The sequence below is a fragment of the Siniperca chuatsi genome, linkage group LG5 (assembly GCF_020085105.1).
Source record: "Siniperca chuatsi isolate FFG_IHB_CAS linkage group LG5, ASM2008510v1, whole genome shotgun sequence".
Lineage (NCBI taxonomy): Eukaryota > Metazoa > Chordata > Actinopteri > Centrarchiformes > Sinipercidae > Siniperca > Siniperca chuatsi.
The window spans coordinates 22,860,760-22,886,140 of NC_058046.1; the positions used below are offsets into that span (position 1 = coordinate 22,860,760).

A 25,381-nucleotide genomic window follows, 5' to 3' on the forward strand; every position below is an offset into this window, starting at 1 on the left:
TTCAAAATTAAATAGTAACACACGTTTAGAAAGAGCAGACACCATACAGTGAAATGGACTCCTTATTTATTCAGAATATCTACGGCATACTTTCCTCTTTGTGGTTGTGAAAAGCAAGGAAGGACTATAGTCACTGCTGAAAGCTGCCAATGGATTCAGTCGCATTTACAGTAGCACACACAAAAAACCATAGGAATGTTGAATGAGTATAATTTCCTGACTGATTTTTTGTGGTGTAACCATAGACAACAAACTGGCACATTTATAGATAAATTATACATTTACTCATACATACTGTATGTATTTTCTTTCTTTGATGCCACCTTAAACCATTCGTGTGTGTGTGTGTGTGTGTGTGCATGAAAGCAACTTACTTCCAATTTGCATTATACTTTTTGTGTTTATGTATTTGTCCACCTATCATGTTTTACATGACATGGAGGATATAAGTTTCTTGCAAGTTAGATTACCCTTGGTAAGAACAAAAATAGTTAATACATGCACAGAACAACATAAGATTTTGAAGCATCATACTGCCAGGCTTGTTCCAAAAATCTACAATAAAACCCTACCATAAACAACCAAAAATGTATTTATGTCACTGTGAACTCTAATAAAGTAATACTACAATGTGTGTCTATAAGAATATCGTATTAATATTGCTGTAGAGATAGTGATAGAGATTTTAAAATATATAATAAAACACACTTTAAGTGCCAATAAAATGGGCCTGCATATGAATATTATAAATATGCCATAGATGTGTACAATAGGGTCCATTACAGTTTAATACTAACGTTTAAAATGACCCACATTAAGTCTTAACTGGAATATTGAATTCATTTTATAGTACAGTACAGTTTAATAGTAGTTCTTTACAGTGTGGAGGTAAAGTGGCCAGCAGCCTTAATTTTACACGTTTCGGAACTCATATGCAGCGCGGGGCGGGGGTCTGACTTGATGGGCCCTATTAGTATTCCCGTCCTTTGGGTGCGCAGTGTTGCCAGCCACAGAGCCACGTCAGGCCTGTAGCAACTGCTCGTCTTCTACTGCCTCTCCAAGGTTAGAGATAGGCCCGCCCGACGAGCTGGAAGGTTGCAAAACATTTGAAGAAACAGACACTGGGAGCCAAACTGAGACCGCGAGACCAGGAATTAAGTTTTTCCTGAACGTTCAGGTTTTCTCCGGCACAGAGGCGTAAAGTGTCGGCTGGCAGCGTTATTTCGGCGCTATAAGGAGGTTGTGCGGCTAAGATAAAGGTCGTTATCGCCCATCTTATTGGTGCTTAATGGAAACGCGCAATCATAAAAAATGGTTGCATTTGGAGAATATCCGTGAATGCGATTGTCTCCTTCCGACATCGGTGCGTCAGAGAAGACACCTCAGCTAGCTGGACTCCGGGTTGGGTGTGAAGTCTTCACTGTGCAGCGTGTGCTGCTGGAGTGAAGGTGACTTGCGCTCCGTCGCAGTCAAGGCAATGCGGAGAGGAGTCGCAGGCACTCATCCGGTACTTTTCCTGCGCTCTGAGGCTCGTCTGGGAAAATATTTGCTCCGTCTCCCACACTAGACGGGAAGAACGTGAGAGACTGTTAGAGCAATAACAATAATCGAGGTTCAGCCCAGCCAGTAGTTGGCGAAGGTGAATAGAGCGTAAACGGAGGAGAGAATACGGTGAACAGTAAGGTGCAGGGTGGTGAGGCAGGAAGAGAGAAAGTGGTGGAGTTTGGGGGGAAATAAGACAAAACCGTTTTGTATTAGGGGTGTTTTATTAGTGGATGTGTATGCATGAGTTCTGCATCGAATGGGCGCAAAAACCGCCCCAGATCCGCCGGGAATATCTTCCAAATCGGCAAGCCTCCTCACCGAGACCCACAGAGGAGGGAGAGCACCGAAAGTACCCGCAAAGCCCAGCGCGCCGTGGCCGACTGCAGAATGGTAGGTTTGAGAGACGTCAATGCCTGCACTGCCTCTAATAAAGAGTGCTATGTTATTATCCCAACCTTCTTTGTTCTAAGACGATCGACTAACCCGTGCATGCAGGATGCACAGGCGACAGCTGTTAATAGCTGCAAAAAAAAAAAAAAGGTCTGGGAGCCTAAAAATAGCTATGTGCATTTGCATTGCTTTGTCGGCAGTGAAGCCAAACAGATCATCTCGGCGTGCAGCTTGACTGTGTAATTTACATTTGGTGTGTGGAAAGCTGCTGGTGATTTGGACTGATTTCAAAATTGCCTGAATTGCAAAATTATCCACTAAGGTGTTCGTGATCGTGGCACATAGGTGTCGTGTTTTGACAGATGCTGGCAGGAATGATCATTTGTAGCTATAGCCCTGCTTCACCCTTTCATACACCAGTGAACGTCATGGAGCCTCGATGTTCGCATACAGGAGTGCAGCAGGATGCTATGCAGGAGTTGCACAAAATGAACGAAATATTTGTGCCCCAATCTCAAGGTCTGAGGTTGTGCAAACAACCAAACTTAGCATAATGGGCCCCCCGTCAATAAAAAAAAGAAAAAAGAAAATCAATTCTTTCATCATGCACTCTGACTTTGACTCTGACACTATATTTTAATGGCAGTGCTTCACTTTGTACACGTTTCTCTCAGAGATGAATGGGCTTATGTGGCCGCATATGTGCAAGGTTGCAATTTTTTGAAATACTACTTCTATTGTAGCACACCACCATGCACCTGCACTGGCAGATTATTTGTCCCCAGTGTAGAAAAAAAGTAAATAAATAAAGAATAGTAACGCTGGATATAGTGCTGCTCAGCATTTCCTTCTCGGCTGACATGTTTTCATGTTGACAAGTCAATATGCAGGCCAAGGATAAAGGTAATTCTACTGCAATGACCAGAGCAGGAAGCCAGATTCAAGCAAAAAATGTTTCTTATATTTGTGTGGTGCTTACTTGACAAGGTCATTCGGAGAATAACTTATTTTTGTGTGATTTTTATCATCTCATTGTAACACAGATCGTCCAGGAATTCAATACACTTGTGGCTCTGTACCGTGAACTGGTCATCTCCATTGGCGAAATCACTGTCGATTGTCCTTCTTTACGGGCCGAAATGCTGAAAACCCGAACTAAAGGCTGCGAAATGGCGAGAGCGGCACACCACAGTCTCTCCTTGATATCGGGGTGAGTTGGCACAGACGCTGTCCGTGGTGCTGAAAATGAGTGCCTTGCAAAGAGCTCTCCGTGGCTCTGAAAGTGTAAACCGCACCAAACGGGGGCGCTCTGCAACACTGCTGCGTCTAAAGTTGTAAAGTAGCTAATTTTACCAAAGTACATCTCTAATTTGCATAAGCATCTCCATTTTTAGGCACATGTATACTTAAGCCTGCTCCTCTGCACTTCAAAGAAATCATCCAAGTGCCTGCTCCATTAGTGTGAAGCTAGTGAGGTTAAAGTGGGGGGAAGAGTTTTGGGAAAACAGAACAGGAGATCAGCTTTTAAAAACCATGATGTCTCTTAATTGCTAGCGGGATAGCTTTACCAGGAAGCAATCCCAACAACATACTGTAAATAACCGCTTCCCATTAGCTGGGCCTAAAATGTTAATGCATTAAGTGGGACGCTTCCCCAGGACGAATATCTGAAATAACAGTATCAATAATGTTGAGCCAATGACTTTTGCATTGCTGCTTTTAATGTATTGTGAGAGTGGCCCTGTTTGTATGTGTGTGTGTATTTTGTGGATTGTGTCTCTGTCATGGTCATTTGAATATTTAGATACTAGCATGCTTTTCAACAATGGATGTTATTGTTTTCTAGAGTGCAGAATGTTTATAAGAATCCGAAACCTTGGGGTTTTCTTACATTAAAAACAAATGATACCGTAATGTGTCAATGCAAAGTGATTATATTTGAAGTTGTTTCACTGTTTGCTGAATCAGACAATGTTTTCATGCTAAAATATATTACAAGTGGTTTGTTTATGGTAGAAGTTTTAGTTTAAGATATGGGGAAACAGCTATGAAAGAAGCCTGACGTGTGTGTTGACTTGGCCTGCGCCCTCCATTGAGCACATCTACTCCACATTGGTGCCAGTGGAAGAAGGGCAAAGTGAGAATTGGGATTTGAAGGTCCTTAGTGAGGCTAAGATGCCAGCTGACTTGGCACCCACAAACTTACTTAAATAACAATAGGACAGACTGAAGCCAGTGGCGAGAGAGATTTGGAGGATGTCTGCAGTGCTAGCTGCTTGCCAAAGCCCAGGCACTGTTGGAACAATAACAGCATCAGATTTACTCTCTCTATTGCCCGTATTCCTCCTTATAACTGGCATACACAGTTGATGGAGACCTGTGAAATCATAGAATGTTTAAAATGTTTTAGGCTGTGCTCTCTTCTGCTCTGTAACCTATTTCCTGGCTCAATCCTTTATCCACTTGCTATATCTTACAGTGATTTAAGAATACATATCCCGCACTGTCTGTTACATGCATGACAAAATCTATCCATTTAATGTATGGAGGCTTTGAACCACATATGTGTGACACACTCATATAGTTAGCCAGTAAACATGTTCACTGCGTGTTTCCTGTCATGCGGAGGCAAGAATCATACAATATCCATTGAACAGGGGCATCTCTTTATTACAAGGCTTTAATAAAATCATATTTAAATCTTTGGAGAAACGGTGCACTTTACAGTGCAGAACCTTTATGCTCTGCACTATTCTTTTTCCAATATATGGCTCATAATTATACAGCTAGATACAGTTATACCTGTCTCTCCAAGACAACAAGTACTATCCATTATAGTCCTGTGCTTGAATTTCCTGCTGCTGCTGCTGCTGCTGCTGCTGCTGCTGCTATAGACATGGAGACAGTGCAGCAGCTTTAGAGAGGACTCTAAGTTCCCACTGATAACAGCATCAAAACCATTGTCATAATCATCACCAGCACATACTCTAAACCTCCTTCTCTAAAAGCTCTCCAGGCCATTTCAATATAGGTCTCCATTACTAGAGACACAGAGCTTGAATTAGACAGCAGAGGTCATTCCCCTTTAATCAAATAAAGCCAGTGTGTCTGAATGGTTTGAGTGATGCAGGGCCTCTCCGATGTGCTAGAGGAAAGCAGATAAGCAGGATAGCATTGATGACAGCTGTGCTTTAGCAATAGTACTGTAGAAGGCAGCACTGTGACAAAACCAGGATGGGAAGGAGAAGTTTGCCGTTGGAAGAGGGGAACGCAACAGCATGATTAGTGTGAGAAATATTTGTACCAGGTGCAAGTTTCACGCCTTTCATCACTGTCACTTTCTCATGTGATATCACACCCACTGAATATCACCTGCTGTAGTTTCCCCTTGAACACCAGATTTATATGGTTGTGAAGCTACTGCAGTGTCTCATAAAAGCTAGTGATCAGCTCTGGGTAAATAAAAAAATACTCAGATGGGTTTTTGTGTTTGAACTTCTTCACTGCATTTTATTTATAAATATTATATATCTCAGGCGGTTAAACAAACAAAAATTATGGACACGCTGCTAGCACAATAACATAATCAAGCTAAATCCAGTCAGTAGCAATTTTGACCTTGTCTGCTGTTGACATAAAGCAATAGAAACAAGCCTATTTACTCATCATTAATGCAAACTCCACAGTTTATCTCCGATATCTGATGGTTTCAATTTGGCAAAGTTTGGTAAACATCTTATATATATTTGAGTTTATAACCCCTTCTAACATTAGCTGCTGCTATTAAAGATTTGTAGTTATTGTTCAGGTTATTGATAATATTGATCACAAGCAGGCAAAACTCAGTATTACCAGAGCTGTTCTTTATTAAAGATGTTCAAAGGTAAGATATTTCAAAATAAAAGCATGTTAGGGACATTTGACATGTGTGGTTGGCTGTTTATGATGTGACATAGATGCTGAAAATTGAAAATATTCTATGAAAGTTTGATGTCAATTACTGTTTTCGCTATCTTATCTACACATGTAAGTGATCATATTCCTCTAACACATTTGCACTCAATCCTTGGAAAATCAAATCACAATAACCTTTCTAGACAAGACAAAATCAACATATCAGTTTATCAAGTAATTAACAGATAATGCGGGTCAGTCTGTGGTAAAATATTTAATGACTAATTTAGTTTGGTGAATTTGACTTGGATTTTTTTTTTTTTTACTTTTTGCTTTACCAGTTAACCATAGTATTGTTTACTATTTTTTTTTTATTCCTAGGTACCCAGATTTGGACAGTGTCTTGTCTTTTTATGTCACCACATGCAGTTTGGAAGTTATATGCTGAGCATTGATCTTAGTCTCTTGAGTGGAGCTGCTACCAATCTTAGGGTTAGGGTTAGCACATACACATCGAATAACTCAGCTCAACGAGGCCAAACACAGACACGAAGAGCAGAACTCTAATTTTAATCTGCATTCATAAAGATGGTCATTGTATGCAGAGTTCACCAAGTTCCAGCTAGCAAGTAACCTCGCTGTGTTCCAACTATGTGCCCTTTCAGGCCAGAGGATGGGGAGATCCACCCTGAGATCTGTAGACTCTTCATCCAGCTGCAGTGCTGTCTGGAGATGTACATCACTGAGATGCTCAAATCTGTCTGCTTGCTGGGCTCCCTGCAGCTCCACAGGAAAGGTTAATACATGAATAAGCCTCATGGCATGGCGTTTAACTAACTTCATTATAGAGTTTGTGTGTGCACGTGTGTGTAGGTGTGAGTATACGCATGTGTGCTAGTATATATACAGCATGCTTTATTTCTCCTTTTTTATTTTTTTTTATTTAAAAGAAACGTCTAAGAAAACTTGTCAGAAGACAGTCACAAAACTAGCAGTTTTCTAAATATATGCACAAATATCATTATTCATTGATAGCTTTCTACCATATTTTTAAGCATATAATATATATGTGAACAAATATAAACCAGTACTTTTGTGCCTATTTAATGAAGTTTACAATGATAATGTGATCTGATGGGTAAATTTAGGTCAGCTCTTTTCTTGTTTTTTGTTTTAATGTGTATAGTGGTGACACATGTTTGAGGCTAGCTACTCTCTGTATGCTTTAGGTAAGGATCATTGTGGCCCTTCCGGGGGCGACAGTAAGACTGAGGAGAGCTCAGACATCCCCATTCTGGAGGACACCTCTTCCTCCCCCACTGACTGTCCTCAGCTCTGCTGGCTGGTGGCCAATGACATAGAAAACATAGAAAAGTACGTAGACAAAAAATGTGTTGTGGTGCATGTTGTGTCCTCTGTATGAGTGTTGTGTGTTTGCGTTTGTGTGTTTATTATGATGTCAATAATTGTACATCATTGTTGGTCAAAGCACATGTGGAAACATAATGCAAAGTATGCAAGTGAGTATTTTTCTCAGTTTTTGTCACATTACAATGACACTTTACCGGAAAAGATTACAGATGCATATAACATTAACATTTAACATTTACATTTTGCATAATAACATTAATTCTGCTATTTACATTATTGCAATGCTTTCTTTAAGATACACATAACGTAGTTAAAACACTTTTTTTCACTATTTAATTGCATCACACCTCAAATTTTCCTCTTTCAACCTCACTAATAATGTAATAGTTGATCATTTACAGCTGGATTTGTTAATATTTGTTTTTATGAAGATATAATTACATAACAGTATGTGCATTGAGGATTTTTTCTTACAGGACATCCTATAAAAACTAAATTACATGGCTCTGAAAATGACCAGATATTTGTGTTACAAAGCTATGCCATCTTACATTATTTACAACCTACATTGTATGCAATTACTGTACTTATTACTGTACTTACAAAAATGTAATGTCATGTAGTGTATGTGGTTGTTTTTAATAATTGGAACATAAAAACTACAGAATCAATCAATATTAAAACATCCAGTTTTTACTTGGGATGTTGCACCATAGTAGACCGTTTGCAAACTACTTGAAAAATACTTTGCATACCAGGGTGGCATCTACTAGTCACAGAGTGTACTGTGTTTTGTCATTGTTCATCATATTAAGTGCTGAAATTAGACAGTAATACATTTTACTATGCAAATTACAGTATATTTTAAGATATACTTTTAGATGATGCTGCAAAAATGAGGCAAGTGAGTATTTGCTAAAGTTGTGAACCTGAGTGTATGTGTCAGTCTGTTTGGTATGTGTATGTCTGTATGTGTGTGTGTGAAATTATACTACATGATAGATGCTACAGGTACACAACATAAAAGCCCTTATTTGTGTTATTGCAGAGATATGAGGGAGATGAAAAACCTTCTCAGTAAACTCAGGGAGACAATGCCTTTACCATTGAAGAACCAAGGTAAGACAGAAACGGAACGCTTTCTTTACCATCACCCCCTTACACACACATCTCCACACACACCTCAACCCCATGGAGCAGTGACACTTCTTTTATAGTCAAAAACTATAGAAGATTCATTGGGATAAGGAGTGATTGTGGCTTGAAAAAACCCCACTGTGTCATAGCTAAAACTAGCAAAAATGTCTGACTTGGCAGTGGTCTGCATGTGTTCTTGTGCCCAGATGACAGCAGTTTGCTGAACCTGACTCCCTACCCACTGGTCCGACAGAGGAAGAGGCGGTTCTTTGGGCTCTGTTGCCTGGTAACCAGCTAAGGGCCCCGCCTTCATGGATAGGAGGCAGCAACAAAGACACCATTACCCACTGTCCTTCGCCACTTGTGTCTCCCACCAATCTATTACTGCCATTTTCAAATAAATTGTCTCTTTCTCTTTTTTTTAAAGGCTGCCCATTTTATAATTTTATTTTGTAATACAAATAAGAATTGTAACTGCAATGTAATGAAAACAAAAGTCATGAACATATATTTTAAGATATTTTGCAACAAATTTTCCCTTTTTTGGTAAATGAAGTCAGTATATTTGCTTGTCCAATGTAAAAGAGAATGAGAGGTCATATGAAATAATGTCAATGTCAATTACTTCCACGAACCTGAGTGAATGAAATGAGGATTCATGTTAAAAAAGGGAATATAATTGTCTGTTTTTGTCAGAAATAATGTGATAACTTATTAATAGACATCCAAATATTTGAGGATGGCACTTGCAAAGGCAAAGTTATACATTTGTCTGTCTAAGCTGAGATGACAGGTTTGTGCAGAGTAAGTTTGTTGTGTATTACAGTCTCTGTTTTCTGTTTCTTGCTGTTTTTTCTTCTTAATGTACTTAATTTAGTCTTCCATAAACCAAGAACCTGTACCCAACTTTAACTTTCCAGCTTCAAAATGGAATATATGATACAATACTCAAAAAGAAAACTTCTTTGCACACAATATCTATCTATAAATCGAGACATTAGACTTGTATATACACATACTCTTTACGCAATGCTCTCTGAATTATTTTCAAAGTTGGAGTTGGTTAGCAAAGAATCTGTTGGTTGGTATAAGCAGTAAGGGTCTCCCTCTGTCTGAGGCAGTCAGTGCAGACAGAGAGCAGGCAGCATGGGTCTTGCTTATTAATGACAGTGGTCAATGTTTAGGGCACAGTGAAGGTACAGTAGTCAAAGCTGATATAGGTCATTTTACATTGTTAATAAAACTTTTGTTATTGAAACTAATCAACTTGTATGTCATTTTCTTGCATGTAATACACTGAAATGTCCACTGGGTGGAGACAAACTATCAAAAAAGACAAACTTGTCTGACACATTTGGGTGTTTGGGGTCTGCTAAAAATCAAACTGTGAGTCAAACTGAATTAATTTAATGGATTGATTGCACTGTAGGTGATCGTCAAAGGCCAATGTGTAATAATTCATATTTTATCCCAACATTTACTATACCCTCCAGTAGGGTTACAGAGACTTCATTTACTGTTTGTAGAGTAAACACTTCTATCTGGGAGGGTTAGAGAAGGACAAAGATAGATGGAGATACAGAAGGGGACAGAGGGAAAAGCCAGAAAATCTTTTATTAAGTCCATAACAAGCAGGTTTTGTTTATATTTACTGAGGGATGGAGAAATAGAGTGAAAAAGAGAAAGATTATACCACCAGACAGGATCACCTACTTTTGCTGCTGGAATGAAATATATTTTTAAGTTTCCTCAGCATGCAGTGATCAGTAGCTGACATGGTTTCTTTCATAAATCCTCATCAACCCCAAAATCGTAAATGTATACTATGAATTATAATTTAGACATGCAGGTTAGGTGAATTTAAAACTAAATTGCCTGTAGATGTGAATGTGAGCATGAATGTGTGCACTTTGACAAAATGGTGACATGCCCAATGCATGCAGGGATACACTGAAGTCCCCCACACACCGCAACAGCATAAGCATTATAGAATGGATGGATGAATGTATACTAATGTAGTTTTATATGTAAAACTGTTGTAAAATGTTCACAATATAGATACTGTATATTTTCGCTGTCCAATGGAAACCATGTATCTCTAAATTTGGTAATTTTGCAGAAAAAGTAAATGATTAAGGGTTCCTTATGGATTGAGAAAATTCACTTACTCCTTAAGCTAAACCACTTAAAAACCTGATATCTAAAAATGCATCATCATAAAGCTGAACCCGAGGCTATTATTCTTATTTCATGAAATGTTGCCTTTTTGGAGATACATGATTTTCACAGGATAGTAACACACAAGAGTTGAGAAAAATGCCAGTATCACCTTACAATATAATGCAAGCATAGTAGCCTTCAAAATAGATTCACCCTCCATCTTCCATCAGAAAGGCTTTCACAGGACTACAGATGGGTTACAAATTAAAAGGAAAACCTTAATAAATGATTGCCGAAATAAATGTGGACACTTCCATACAGATCCCAAGAGGTAACTGAATGGTTTGATGAAAATGAAAATGATGTGAGTCATATGCTATGGCCTTTGCTGTCATCGGATCTCAACTGTATTGAGCAGCTATTAGAGGTTTTGAACAAATGTGTTAGACAGCACTCCACCATCATAAAAATACCAAATGAGGGAATATGTTTTGAAAGAACGGTGTTCAACCCTCCAGTAGGGTTACAGAGACTTCAATAGTCTATGCTAAGCTGCACTGAAGCTGTTCTGGCAGCTTTTGGTGACCCAACACCTTACTAATGTTTTGTCCCCCTTTGCCTGAATATTCTTTCTCTCACCCAAAAAACCTATGTCAGTTTGTGTGTATCACCCCTTAATGAGCGCGAACATGTTTGCTACCTCTCGAGCATTTCTAGCACCTTCCTCTCACCCACCAGCCTTTGTGTACAACATGTAGTAACTATATTGCCAACAATAAGCATTTTGGTGTGATAAGGAGACATTAAGTAGCCGGTGTCTTCACACAGTTTCACAGGCAGGTTCAGACACACACGCACTCATGCCATGAGAGGGCAGCGAGCCAGAGGCAGGAATAGCCTGTCAGCAGGGGTTTGTTTGGCAGGCTGAGCGCTGTCTGGTTTAGAACGCACAGGACATCTTTTGAAATAGACCATATCAGGCCAGAACACAGATTCAAACCTTATCCCGAGGGACATTTAGGAAACAATTTTCTTCAAAACCCAGACTACTATGCAGTGTACTGTGTATGCAACTGTAAGAGTATGTAACATATTAAGAAATCAACAACACACTAGATGGGACGGCAACACTGCATATGTTCTGTCTGTGGATACCAATCTCTCTGTAATGATTACATCTATATGTAATTGTGTTTTGGGGGCATATCTGTGCTTCTCAGTATATTATACCATCAGAAAAGTACAACAATGAAAAGAAATTCAACATGGCTGGTGTTTTGTTATTTACTCATTGTCTTAATACAGTTTTACATTATAGTTTTATACATGAATAACATTGTACTTTTACAATGTGTTAAAGCAATGACACTTGATATGAGGAAATTGTTATAGAAGATTAATGTGTAAAGGAAGGTGGAGATAGAAGGTTATAAGGTCAAACCCTCCTCCCACATCCTCAGGAAGCGCACGGCAGGATACTGACAACTGACACCCTTTCTCCTTTACATCGCTGTAGTCCTGCTTCACACTCGCTCATGGTCTGAGTCGCTGCAGTCGCATCCTCACCAACACGGACACACACATTTAATCCTGGGGTCAAGCAATCTGCAGAGTCCTTACAGCGACACTCGTTGGTTTGCTCTGAATGAATGGTGTGGAGACAAATGAGATGACTAGAAGTAGCAAATACTGTACATTATTGTGGATTGTTTGTAACCTTGAATGTCCTTACCGTCACAGGTCTCCCACATGTGACAATTGGTGCAGCCTGTTGTGCTGCGCTCTGGCCACTTGCAGGTGCTGTCTTCTGCTATCGTGTGGTTCTTCCCCATGCACTGCAGTACGTGCATTTTGCACACATTCAGAAGGATGGATTTTCTACTCACAGGAATAGTGGCGCACATCTCCAAAGACGACCTGGTGACAAACAAAAATCATCATCAAACACAGTAACCACAACAAGAAAATCACAAAAAGTCACGTGAAAAAAATCTACGTACCTGCACTCAAAAGGCATTTTGCAAACACATTTTCCTCTGGAAGACTTCTCCCACGGTTTACATTGCACCAAGGGAAAGGACTGTGGTGTAATGACTGTGGGATACATGGAAATCATTCTTATGCATTGCTAACTGACTATCATCCATGCATGCAATGATATGAATTAAAGTAAAGCAAGAGAACACATTAAAAGTAGGGTACAATATACTACAGTCACATCTTGTTACACAGCAGTTCCATGCCATCTATAAGACTATGTATATGAACTTTGAAGTTTACCTGGGCCGCATTTGATGTCCGCTGGGTCTGGTGAAAAATTCAGACTGGGGTCACATATAATTGTTGCTTCTCCTAGTAGCTGTCTACCCGCTGGACAGGACAAGGTGATTGTCTCCCCTATGCCATAGGCCTCTTTTAAAGGAGAGGCTATGACATTTTCAGCAAAGGAGACAATCTGGCACCTTGAGACTGGGAGAAAAGTTGGACGTCTGTTACACTGTAATTCATTGTGTTTGTAAATGTTAAACTTTGGTTTTAGTTACTCACCTGTGCACAGTCCAGGGCGGCCAGACCAGGTTTGATCAGCAGTGCATTCTAGGGTGCTGTGACCAGTAAGATAGTAACCTTCAGTGCAGCTGTACTCAACCCTACTACCCACAAGGTAAATGTCTTTAGGGTCCTGTAGAGCATATCGTGACAATAAAAAAAGGTCTTTAAGTTCCATTTTTCAGTTCTGACCTTTGTATAGAAATGGAAATTAAGAGATTGAAATATGAATAACAAATGTGACCCAATATCACTAAGCCAAGCTCATTTCACTCTACAGGAGTCACATTAAATATTTAATTTCATAGCCCCTGTTGTGCAAAATACCTTTTTCAAGCTCTGAATATAAATATCGATCATCTATGGAACACATATACAAAAACATATCCTACATGCTGCCTGTTTTTTCATGTTGGGTCTGTAATGCGCTTTAGAGGCTACATTATTAGGTTTACCAAATGACATGTTTTCTCCATATCAAAATCTGGGTGTGTATTCTTTGGTAAATTAGGCTGATGTAGAGACAAAGTAAATTATATGAGGTGTAACACTGTACTGTGGTTCTGTGCTTCTAGGTAATATTGACCTAATACTGGAAAAAGTTGCAATTAGTGTGATTATACAAATATTAAATGTTTGCAATAATTTGTTCCACAATGTACAGTAAATTCAAGTTTGGCTTCATCTTTACCAGGACATAGCCGTTGATTAGAGCAGGCGGGGTTCCACACTTCTGACTTGCTGGCAGAGTTTTGTCAAAGCACTGAGGCTCCATGGTTCTGTAGAAAAATAGTTAAAAATAGGATGTTCTATAACTGCATATTGATGAAAATCACCTAGAAACTTTCTCTTATTGAAAATTCAAAGCAATGACAACGACTAGTGGTGCTGCAAAAATGTTACAAAATTCATACTAATAAAACTTCAACTTCGCTCTGACTTTAAGTATTGCAGGTCTTGGTCTTCACAGTCAGATGTCTCAGTGGGTTCTCCGATACAGTGCTGTCCCCCATTCTGAGGAGTGGGATTGGAGCAGGAACGACTTCTTGAACTTCGGCCCCCAGAGCACGATGACCACGCAGACCAGCAAGCCCAACTGCCATGGATCACTCCTTAATGAGCAGAAACAGAAAGGAAGAAAGAGGGAGAAAGTGAGGAACATATTACAGTCCATGTGATATCATCAAACAGAAAGTGACTCACTTACTGTACTTAGGTACTGTATTCAGCCTGTTAAAAGCAAAAAAATTACCTTTATTAAAGCATACACCCACCACCCAGACAAGTGACTTTAGGAAACTTAATTAAGACTATTCATTATATAGGCCTACTTAGACATGGCTAATGTCTACTACCAGTTTTAGTTAATTTAAAGGAATAGTTTGACATTTTAGGAAATAGACATTCGCTTTCATACTGAGAGTTAGAAGAGAAGATCAATACCAGTCTCATTTGTGTCTGTTCAATATAACGCCATAGCCAGCAGTCAGTCAGCTAAACTGTGTCAACAACACTGTGACTGCTGTGGAAGCTTTCAGGTTTCTGGGATCCACTATCTCCTATGACCTGATGTGGGCGCCCAACATCGACGACATCATCAAAAAGGCCCAGCAGAGGATGTACTTCCTGTGGTAGGCGCTACAGAGCGCTGTTTGCCAAAACAACCAGACACAAGAACAGTTTCTACCCAAGGCCATCACTCTGATGAACCGTTAACACCAGTCACATAGTGTCAGGAGCAATTCCTGTGCAATAACCCTGTGACAAAAACATCCACAGTACCTGTAAATTTATCTCATTGTTTATGTAAATATTATCACTTTTTAAATCTACACACGCTGTGCATTTTGTATATATTGTCATATCCACCTACCTCATGTATATAAAGCAACCTGTTATATTAATCATATTTATTTCAGCACCATTTGAACTCTGTACCATTACACTAATTGTCTTCCTCCAGTTGTTTTTTGTACTTAATTTGTACTTTACCTTGTTGAGCTTGTTGTCCTTGTTTTTAGCTATATTTATTTCTATTTCTGTGTATGTACATTGAGAGCAACGAAAAACCAAAATCAAATTCCTTGTATGTGTACACATACCTGGCCAATAAAGCTGATTCTGATTCTGTTTATAAGTGAGCTTTATAGGGGCTTTTGATTTTGATTTTCTTACCTTTGGACAGAGTCAGGCTAGCTGTTTCTCTATTTCCAGTCTATATGCTAAGCTAAGCTAACTGGCTGCTTGCAATAGCTATATATTTAGGCTACTGTACAGACATAAGAGTGGTATAAATCTTCTCATCTAACTCTAAGGAAGAAGAAAAATAAGTGTATTTCCTAAAATCTCAAATGATTCCTTTAAACATATCAAACCTTCACCAAGACCAAACTGACTGCAGTAGTAAAGACCCACCCTGCTGACCCTCCGCGTCAATTCCCTGCTCACAGGCCAGTCCTGATGTGCCAGGCTTACAGATGCATTTGCATTCATCTCCATCCATGACAACCATGCCATTGTTGCTGCAGGGCCGGCAGTGGCAGGGGTGGCTCTCAGTAAGGTACTGCTCTATGGCTCTGCGAAGGTAGAGCTTCTTCACCCCGGCACACTGAACCTCCTTCACCAGCTCTGACAGCGGCCTCAGCTGCTGAAACAAGAGTTGGAATAAGAGAGTCAAACTGAAGAGAGATTGAAGTAGGGTTGGGTATCATTTAAATAATTATGATAACAGTAGCCTACCAATACAAATAGCCTACCCTTAAAGTGATACATAAACCAATAGAGTACTTCATTCGATCCTTTTTTTCATTTTGACACCCATAATGTGAATGGAAGCATTCAGTTGCGTAAAATGCCACCACGCCTCCCCACCCAAATGATTTTTACACTAATACATTTTGAAAGTGTTCTTTAATTCATGTGCACAAGATAAGTGTAGCCAATATACAGAGAGCCAGCACAACAGATGAGCCTTGTCTATCAATGTTGAGCAATGGGAAATGTTAATTCTGCAGTAACAGTTTGAGTCAAGCATTGATGCTGTATTATATAGATCTTTATTGTCATTGTGCTTTATTGTCATTATGTGTAGCTCTGGTTGTCAGTTTTTCTTGTGGTTGGTTTATAAAACAGCTACTGATGCAGCGGATGCTCCCCTCAGGGTTACTCCTGTTCCGGAGCTGTAATGGGAAGCGTTTTCTGAAGGACTGCCTGGTGACCTCGTCACCACCACCACAGACTGGGCTATGTAGCTGCTAGCTGCTAGCTGTAGCTGCACTAGTGGGCTAATCACACTTTGCATTAAATCTAAGAAGCTTGTGGTGATTGACTGCAAGCAAAACCATACAAATAGTCATTTTTTTCTAGATCTGGGTACAAAAAGGATCAAATGCAGGTATCGTTTGACTCGAGAAGTTACGATACTACTTGGTACTGGGTACTTTTGGTACCAATACCCAGCTTTTAAAAGTCAAAGAGCTTATTTTACTTTCCCTCACCTTTTGTTTTATGACCTTTGGAAATGATCGAACAGACTCAGCCCAGTTTGAGTACATTTCCCAGTTCTTGTCCGGATCAGTGACCTGCATTGTCTTCAGTGGTGCAATATGTTCGATGCCTCCACCCTGCACATCCACTCTTTTCATAATATTGCTCCTGGTAAAACCTATTTTAAAGAGGTTTGCAGATATGTTGGATGACAGAAAGATTCGGAATTTTAAGTGCTTTTATAGGCTGGTATGTTTGTAGAATTAGCATCAAAATTGTACCACTGGATGATGTGCGTTCACTTTGATCACCCGTGCAGCTCACGTGGGTAATGGGGAAAAAAAGAATCCAGCGTTTAGTCCTTGCACATTCATTATACTGCTCCGTTTCGCTGACTTGAAAACAATGCAAAGTCAAAGGAAAAAGACAAACAAAAGTCAGTGCAAGAAATTAACAACAGGATTGAGGCAGTCCTTTATGGATGGAGTGCCAATTTGATCAGCCTGATGTTTAGATAGAACCTGATGTTTAAAAAAAAAACTACTAATATTTTTACCAATACTTCTTATGTCTGATCTAAATAGTTTTTGCTCCTGTGTTTATGACTTAAGAACACATGAACAAAAGGTTTTGCCATAATAATCTTTCCAAGTTCTTTAAATTTTCTTTTCATCTGTGAAACAGGTGAAAAAAAAGTTTTGCCAGGATCATTTTTATAATAATTAAGTTACTTTCTAAGTTCATTTTTCTCACTTGCCTCTCAGGGCTTCTGTAGAAAAAACACATTAATTAGTAGGTTGTTGGACATGTTGTGTAAATGGTAACAAAGACTGGTTCTATTTTTGTACTGTCAAGTTCATACATAATACTTCTAAAAATGCCTGCCATGAAGGTGCTGATGATTTATGAATTCTCACCCAAATGTCTTTCAGTTTCATCATCAATGCTGGCGACGATCTTTAAGGAGCCTCCAAGGGTTCCCTCAGACAGGTAGTGTGTTCCAAACCTCTCCAAAACCTTCCTGTAGGCAGCGTAGTTGTAGACTGATGGGAGTTTGGCCAGTGCCTTCCACAACTCCTCAGATATTGGGAGGTACTGAGGAGAGTTGCTCTGGAATTGAGCTACCTCTATGTCATTCTTTAAAACCAAAAGCTTCTGGATCTGGAAGGAGTAAATAAATCACTAAGTAAGTTGAATTTTATAGCTTGATTTTCCTTTTCAAAATGAGATGGATTGTCACTGGGATTTGCTGTTAAAGACACAGTGACACAATTTCATGTTCCTACACACCTGACTCCTGTCAGTTGTCTCATGAAAGTCATAGTTTCGATATCCTGTCGTGGTCCCGGACACTGTCTGTCTGTTGACAATGTCCTTTGCATAGTGCCATTTACTGGTGTACGTCTCGTCACTGAAGTCATTCTGAACTTTAACCTGAGAACAGCACAGGTTTAACAATGTGCAGTATTTCATATAATTAAGAAACATTGAATGTCCAAATGATTGGGCAAAGTAGCTTTAAATCAACAATTGTTAAGAAAATGAAATAAGTGTGCACAAAATGCACTAAAGTTACTTTAAGGTCTTTAAAGGTACCCTGTAAAGTTTTTGACCACTATAGAGGTGCTGCAGAGTAATGTCTTGACAACTAGTTTTCTAGCATTCACAAAAGGACCTACATACACACCACAAGACTGTCCTTACCAATAAATAGCATTGGTTAAAACGAACTATGACAAGCAGCCTCTTGTAGTTGTGAGAATAATTATGATTATGATCGCATTATGATCCGGTCCGTAAATCATTGTAAATGCAATATGTATGGTGTGACAACATTCTTAAGAAAATAATCCGCCCTGCAAGTTGAAAAGGTCACCTAACTTCCTTTGTAAAAAGTGATTTAAAAGTGAATGACGCCCATCAATGGCATTGCTTTCAAAGACCAGGGACGCACTATTTTTTGTTGACAAGTCTGCCAGCCATGCCTAACTGATTTTCATATTGAGATCCGATCACAATGTGGGCAGGATTGACAAAACGTGAATGCTTATCAATACCAGGTGTAAATGCAAAGACCCGTGGATCGGATTTCATTATTAAGATAATGTTCAGCCCGTTCTCATTCATATACCGACGTTTTGTCACGCCCCTCGGCGATGTTTACAGACGCACATGGTACCCTTTAGCGTTTGTAGGAGACACCTTCAGAAACTACTTGGATAGGTAGTAGGAAGTCATGTGATGTAAGCCACATACTGTAAGTCACGTGACGTGACTTGTAACGTAACGTAACTTAAAACTTTTAAAAACTCAACGTTAACTTTCGGTTTCACACGGGACACGAATCCAGGTCTCCTGGATTAAAGTCCTGTGTTTGTTTGAACCAGTTATTAACCATAGAGGTGGCTGATCAGAAAATGCTTGCTTAATTCCACAGATTGCAGAGGTCAATAATGCATGTCGATGATGATGACATTTGGTTGTATCAATGTGTTGTAAACATACATATGGTTGTAAATGGTAGGAATGCAATGATAAAAGAGAAAATTAATTCAATAGATTAAAAATAGCTTTGTAGGGGCGCCCCGGTAGCTCACCTGGTAGAGCGTATACCATTAACCCGGCCCAGGTTCCATTCCAACCCACAGCTTAATAGGCCTTAACCATGTAGAGAAATGTTGAATGCAAATAAAACGTGTTTCTGAACAATGAAAAACTCCACAGGGTACCTTTACAGTATTAAGTGACCAAGAGAAGTATCAACAGGTATTAATTGCAATTGTCGGCGTTTCCAGAATGACCAACCATAAAGCTGAACTGGGTAGTACTAAGGGGCAGTCTGTAGAAGGCATTGTGGACACCGCTGTAGATAATGCGGCATTGGCCCCCAAAGCTCTTTGTGTTGATGACACTGGCCCTCCACTTTTCTGACACCGCATCAAACCTGCAGAAGCAATTAAAGTATCCCACTGGTAAGCACATGGTACCTGCTTGTATGGGTGCACAAACGGCAATAGGCCTAGTATGTCAAAATTTGTCACTTACCCGAGTCCTAGGAGATCAATGTTAGGCGGGAAAGCTGTTTGTGTACATATAATGTAGCTTTGATCGCCACAGACATGTTCATCGTGTCCATCTTCCTCACAGTCCTGATCTCCGTTACACACCAAAGACTGGCTAACACACTTCCCTGAGGGCCAAGAGACAGACAGACAGCTCAGTGGTTGTTCTTTACTTCTGCGTGATTATGGGAGTGAACAGAGTTTTATTTCTAACCTGATCGACAGCGAAACCTGTCTCCACATCCATCTTCTAGAGGGCAGCCTTGTGTGGTTTCACAGGACCTGGTCTCAGACCGCTCTCCATCACAGGGGATCCCTCCAAACTGAGAGTAGACAGCCATGGCTCGGCTTCTTGTCTGTTGTTACATACCACATTACAAACAAATTTTAAAAAATAGTAATAACAAGCAAATACATTAAAAAATATCTTTAGCAAATTTAAAGAATAAACTGAATCTTGAGCAGTTTTGCTGGTAAAGTGTATAATTTTATAAAGTGTTCTTACAGCTACTTCTGTCTACCTAAAGTCATGCTAATCATTACTTCTAAATAGAGAAGTGCACCAGTCAGTACTACAGTTGGTTTAATTTCAAACAAGATTACATGGGTGAAAAACAAGTTAACTAATATGTTTATTGATCAATTAATTTATCCTTCTAACCTGTAATTTGGTACAGCCATCACACTCTGACCAATCACCATAAGGCCCCCACTGGCAATTAATTCTCTGGTAACAAAACCTTAGAAATTAAATTCAAATCAAACATTTCAGCATATGAAACTAAATCAACTAAATGAAACCAAATAATCATTACATATTTGTGGCATTTAAAACATTATGCTTTTAATGTTAAAACTGTAAAATAAAACACATTTACCCCTTGGGAGTGAGCAGGAATAGCAGCCATGGCAAGACTGCTAAAAAGAGTTGAGTAATGTTCTGAAGAAGTGAAGAAGACAAGAGGAAAAGAGAGGAGAAGAAAAGACTTCGACTTTTAACCTCCTTTATCAAAACGTGACTACCAAGTACTAGTTACAGCATTGTAAGACACATCAACCCATCTAAATCTGTGCCCCCAAATAACACTGCCACTGATGTTCCCTAACCTCTTTTAGTGCTGTAGAGTTCTTAGCTTTCACTAGCACTGCATATAAAACCTTCCCCTTCTCACCTTGAAAAATCCCCAGGGTTGGAGAGGCAAAGGACAGCAGGAGAAGAGAAAGGTAAAGGAGAGAGGAGAAGAGAAGAGAAGAAGAGAGAGAAAGAAAAGTATAGAAGAGAAAAAGAGAATAGAATAGAGGAGAAGAGAAGAAGAGAGAGAAGTATAGAAGAGAAGAGAAGATGGGAGGAGAAAGGGTTTCACTAGTAAACTGAGGACACAAAGTAAATGTAAAAATACTGAAACTTATAACAGATCTCAGTTATACTGTTTATCAAATGTGCAGAAAAATTAAAAATGTGTTTGTAATTTCTGTGTTATTGAGTGTAAAAGCTACTTGCCTTCATGGTGACTGAAGAGCAGCAAACATAAGAGTCTTGAATCAGCTTTACGCTGGTTATTTATATTGTTGTTGTAAGTTTTTTTCTTGTTAGGGAGTCAAACTCTTGGAGGGACGTTCCATGGAACTTCAAGAGGGAAATGATTGTGTGTGTGTGTGTGTGTGTGTGTGTGTGTGTGTGTGTGTGTGTGTGTGTGTGTGTGTGTGTGTGTGTGTGTGTGTGTGTGTGTGTGTGTGTGTGTGTGCATGCTACACAAAAAAATATTTTTGTAGCAACTCCTGCCAAAAAGCTCCTCCAGGGGATCATTCTAAAACCGAAAGCAAAGATTCCTCTTGGAGTGAGAATCTCCGCCTGCTGTACTCCTGCAACAAACTGACTATCACACATATTATTGAGCTAATAGACCTTTCTCACAGCAGAAGCTTTCACCTTTCATAGCAAGAAAATCATAGGTGAAACTAATAACTTTAATTAGTGCCATGTTCCCTTTAGGTGTGCCACAAATGAAGGAAGCTATCATGCACGATACCAGGTCCCTGTCTACAGCAATAGGTCCTTTTCCAGTGAAGACATTTGTCAAGACATGTCACAGTAGGAAAAGCACAGGTGTATAATCAAATTAATGATTAATGAATTCACCTCCAGTATTTGTTGTCCATTTTGGCTTAAAAGTTGAGGTTTCAAGATCAAGAATGAACTGTTGAGCTTGACTTTAAAGCCAACATGGACAAGACGTTCTAGTGGTGCTCAGAAAAATGGAAAGTTTCATCTACAGTTCCATGACAAATTAAAAAAACTCCATGTGCTGATTAAGATGTTGTGATTCGGCCAAAAGCCCCAGAACAAGAGAGTAAGTGGACCGTGAGTTGGGATTGCTTTGGCAACTGCTATTTCCAAGGTCAAGAATAAACTGTCCAACTGAAATCTCAAGTTTTACAGACATTTTCTGTTATTAACCTCTCCCTATACTCACATAACATGTCAAAACAATGACATTAGCTGGGAAGCTAATGTCATCTTGCCAGATACTATTGTTGTGCCACATTTTAGTTCTGTACAATTAGCTATGTACCATTCCAGCTTATCTTCTTTAGTGACACATACTAACTATTTGTTTTGTCTAAATTATTATTGTCATTTTGAACTCTCTCTCAGAGAGAGATTTGCTGCAGGAGACACAAAATGAAAACAGACATAACAGTCAGCTATGAGTATTGCCATGTGATACAGTATAGCAAACACTGGAGGGCAATAGAGATTTGAGAACCATTTATTCTTCATGGCTGATTCATGGCTGATTCAAGGTTGAGCAAATTCCTGGATATAGTGAGCAAGTAGAGGAGATTTTAGAACACTTTTGAGGAAAACTGTGACAAGGCTTCCTAGTTTATAGCAAAGGACATATTGGGGCATTGCCAAAGGTTGAGAATGAGTTTAGTTTAGATCAATTAAAATTTTGCTCTTAATTATTTCTCCACATGCTGAGAGAGACAGAGAGAAAGAGAGGCTGGATGATGAGGTCCATGACAACCAGCTGTATATTTGCAAGCAGCCAAACTCGAGATTCTCTGCTATTTAATGAGGAAGTGTTCCCATATTTGTATGTGGAATCCAAATCTCCACATGTCTAATTATGGACATATATCTGCTGTCACAGCCAGACGGTTGACCATACTGTGCATATCCATCACATACTGGAAGGTCGCGAGGGAATACCACTGAGTTTGAGTATTCAGATGAAATGTTTTCTTGGAGCTGTGGGGCAGGCGAGATTGTGTTAGTGTGCATTGATTCCTGCTGCCTATCATTTCTAGAAATATGTAAGAGACAGTTTTGTCCTTCCTTCAAATTTAGGATGTCAAATGAATGTAAAGCGCAATTTAAAATGAGTTGCAAAAGACAGGAAAGGTTACTTTTTACTACAGTGGCAATGACATTTTGGAAATGAGAATGCATTTTCTGGTTCTTAACCAATAGCAAAGGCATAAAATTGAGAAACACAAGCTCAAACAAACACTTTGTGGCCACAATCTCAGCCTTTCATTCACTGAAAAATGAAGCTCCATCAAGTTAAGCATTTTATTCCAGAATAATTTTCCAGGTACAGCAATTTTAGAGCAATGCAGAAATTGCATGGCAAGTGAGCTTTCTGACAATACACATCAGTATACTTTATTATTGCAAAGTGTATATATTTTTATGCAATATCTGTATCTTTATCTGTATATCTGTGATATACAAGAAGGTGTCTAAATAACTACATTATTCTAGGTACTAATACGTTTTTCATAAAAACTGTGCGAAAACGTTTATTTGAGCACAGTGTCACTTCAGGTCATAATCCAAATTCTAGACATCATAACACAAGTTATGCACACTTTGTGCATAATAGACTGAGATAATGACTATAAATGTGATTTCCTGTATTTCTAAAATGACCACCCAATGCTAAATGACTCAGCTACTGTACAGCAGCAAGCCAAGTCCCGGCACCTCAGGCTAGCTAGAATAACAGTTGGCTCAGACAATAGGCCACCAGACCGTGCCCTCCATTAGTGCTGCTTCTGTGGGTCTCATGATGTTCAGAGGGCATCTTTGACCGCCATCTGCCCTGGAAGTTTGGTCTGCAAGAGAACGATAATCTGTGAGGCTCAGACAAAGAGACTTAATCAATGAACATGCAACTTGTGCGCTTACTCTCCTTCAGAACAAACCGTATACCATATTTCAACAGGTTAGTTTTTGTCATTAAAGGGATAGTTCAGGTTTTTTGTGGCGTTGTATGAGGCGCTTATCCATAGTCAAGTGTATTACCTACAGTAGATGGGGGTCGCATGCAGCCAGTCTGGAGAAGCAGACAGTCACTCCGCCACAGAGGCTCAGTTCTGTATTGTTGTGAATGGTGATCAACAGTAATACGTATTTTAACCGCCAAAAAAAGTTCAACCTAAAAAAATCATACAGTTATACAGTGCCTGAAGCAGTGTGTATGTGTAGGAATACAAAGTCCCGCGGTTGAGAAAATGTAGTGCCAAAGGAAAGGGCTGTCTGAAAGCACAGTAAAGCGCTGAGAATTTCACTTTTATAGCGTACACTTAGGCTGATATTGATTTTTTAAGGTTGAACTTTTTTGGCGGTTAAAATAGGTATAACTGTTGATCACTATTCACAAAAATACAGAGCTGAGTGTCGGTGGCGGAGCAGCTGTCTGCTTCTCCAAACTGGCTGTGTGCCGACCCCCATATACTGTAGGTAATACAATGACTATGAATAAGTACCTCATACAACCCCACAAAAAACCCAAACTATCCCTTTAAAGTGATATGTGTGTCCTGATCTTGTGGTTAAAATGCATACTGTAGGTAACTGCAACATCCCTGATTTGATTCTCCTGGGTACCTTTATTGCATATCATCCCCATGTTTCCTGTCTGTTTCTACTGTCTGTCAATCGAGGCGAGGAATTATATAAAAAGGTGATATTTAAAACATTTTGGAGCTTATGAACTGCCAACTGCCAAAACTGTGAAGTTACACAGCAATTAACAAAATCTACAACAATTTTTCTGTTTAAGCTAGTTACAACATGCTGTAAGCCATCATTTTTTTCTACTGTATGTCTTAGGCAAATATGACACCCAATGAATTATCTAAAAGGCTTTTTTTCTTATTTCATGAAAAGTTGACATTTTGGAGATAGATGGTTTCCAGTAGACAGCCTGCGACAAGACAAAAGGGTGGGAAATCAGTGACTTACAGGCCAAAATGAATTATTCTTTAGCAAATTATTGTGATGCATTTTGGTGTTTCATTTAGGTATGTCCATTTTAATATAGAGAAAGGAAAAATAATGCAAAGGTTATACCTAACTCTATGAGTTTAGAGCTAGCAGTAAAGTGGTGATGATTTGTGATGAACAAGGTCATAAACCACCAGTGATCAGTTCTGACCTATGGCCCTTTCAGACAGAATAACACAATTACAACATAAACTCTACACTCTCTCTCTTCCTCTCTGTGAGTGTTGCCTGCTGCCTCCCTTTGGCCATTTACTGTTTTCATGTCTGAATGACTAAAACAATCATTACAATTCCCACAGTTCCCCCCTGCCCCAATAACGACTCCTTCTTTGCTGACTTTTAATAATTAACTGTGTATCCCAGCCTCATTTTGTTTAATTTTATATGAGGGATAACAATGCTAGTTCTTTTATGTTGCTTTTCATGTCTCCCTCACTGTAAGATTATTGTATAGTAGCTTCTATTGGCAGACAAATTGCCACCCTGTGTC

At 39.3% G+C, this 25,381-nt stretch overlaps 2 protein-coding genes across 3 annotated transcripts; one reads left to right on the top strand and one right to left on the bottom strand.

Moving 5' to 3' along the window:
• Positions 1–998: 998 nt before the first annotated feature.
• On the top strand, positions 999–9,599 carry rgs7bpa (regulator of G protein signaling 7 binding protein a). The gene is made up of 6 exons (XM_044196099.1): positions 999–1,935; positions 2,979–3,145; positions 6,495–6,625; positions 7,059–7,203; positions 8,249–8,319; positions 8,544–9,599. Exons 1-6 carry the CDS (start codon positions 1,786–1,788, stop codon positions 8,633–8,635), a joined length of 756 nt encoding a protein of 251 aa, XP_044052034.1. The 5' UTR covers positions 999–1,785; the 3' UTR covers positions 8,636–9,599.
• A 2,168-nt stretch (positions 9,600–11,767) lies between these two features.
• On the bottom strand, positions 11,768–21,223 carry c7a (complement component 7a). Of its 2 annotated transcripts, none has more exons than XM_044196097.1 (18): positions 21,094–21,223; positions 20,471–20,532; positions 20,254–20,332; positions 19,807–19,948; positions 19,576–19,720; positions 19,336–19,474; positions 17,821–17,964; positions 17,448–17,691; positions 16,812–16,925; positions 16,542–16,708; positions 15,460–15,691; positions 13,985–14,156; positions 13,736–13,823; positions 13,045–13,177; positions 12,778–12,966; positions 12,498–12,591; positions 12,230–12,414; positions 11,768–12,138 (listed from the first exon to the last, which is right to left on the bottom strand). In XM_044196097.1, the coding sequence occupies exons 1-18, from the start codon at positions 21,097–21,099 to the stop codon at positions 11,954–11,956; spliced, it is 2,520 nt and encodes an 839-aa protein (XP_044052032.1). In that variant the 5' UTR covers positions 21,100–21,223; the 3' UTR covers positions 11,768–11,953. The 2 variants fall into 2 exon arrangements, with proteins under 2 accessions (XP_044052032.1, XP_044052033.1); XM_044196098.1 differs by having other exon boundaries at positions 15,460–15,688; positions 21,094–21,222.
• Between the last annotated feature and the right edge of the window lie 4,158 nt (positions 21,224–25,381).

Bases quoted from the DNA above. Each gene is read 5' to 3' on its own strand.
- rgs7bpa (XM_044196099.1), top strand. From the start codon at position 1,786: ATGAGTTCTGCATCGAATGGGCGCAAAAACCGCCCCAGATCCGCCGGG. The intron at 3,146-6,494 runs GTGAGTTGGCAC...GTGCCCTTTCAG, and splicing joins AGTCTCTCCTTGATATCGGG to GCCAGAGGATGGGGAGATCC. The intron at 7,204-8,248 runs GTACGTAGACAA...GTGTTATTGCAG, and splicing joins GACATAGAAAACATAGAAAA to AGATATGAGGGAGATGAAAA.
- c7a (XM_044196097.1), bottom strand. The intron at 17,965-19,335 runs GTTGGTCATTCT...TGCTGTTCTCAG, and splicing joins CTACCCAGTTCAGCTTTATG to GTTAAAGTTCAGAATGACTT. The intron at 14,157-15,459 runs GTGGGTCTTTAC...CTGCTCATTAAG, and splicing joins TGACGCGGAGGGTCAGCAGG to GAGTGATCCATGGCAGTTGG.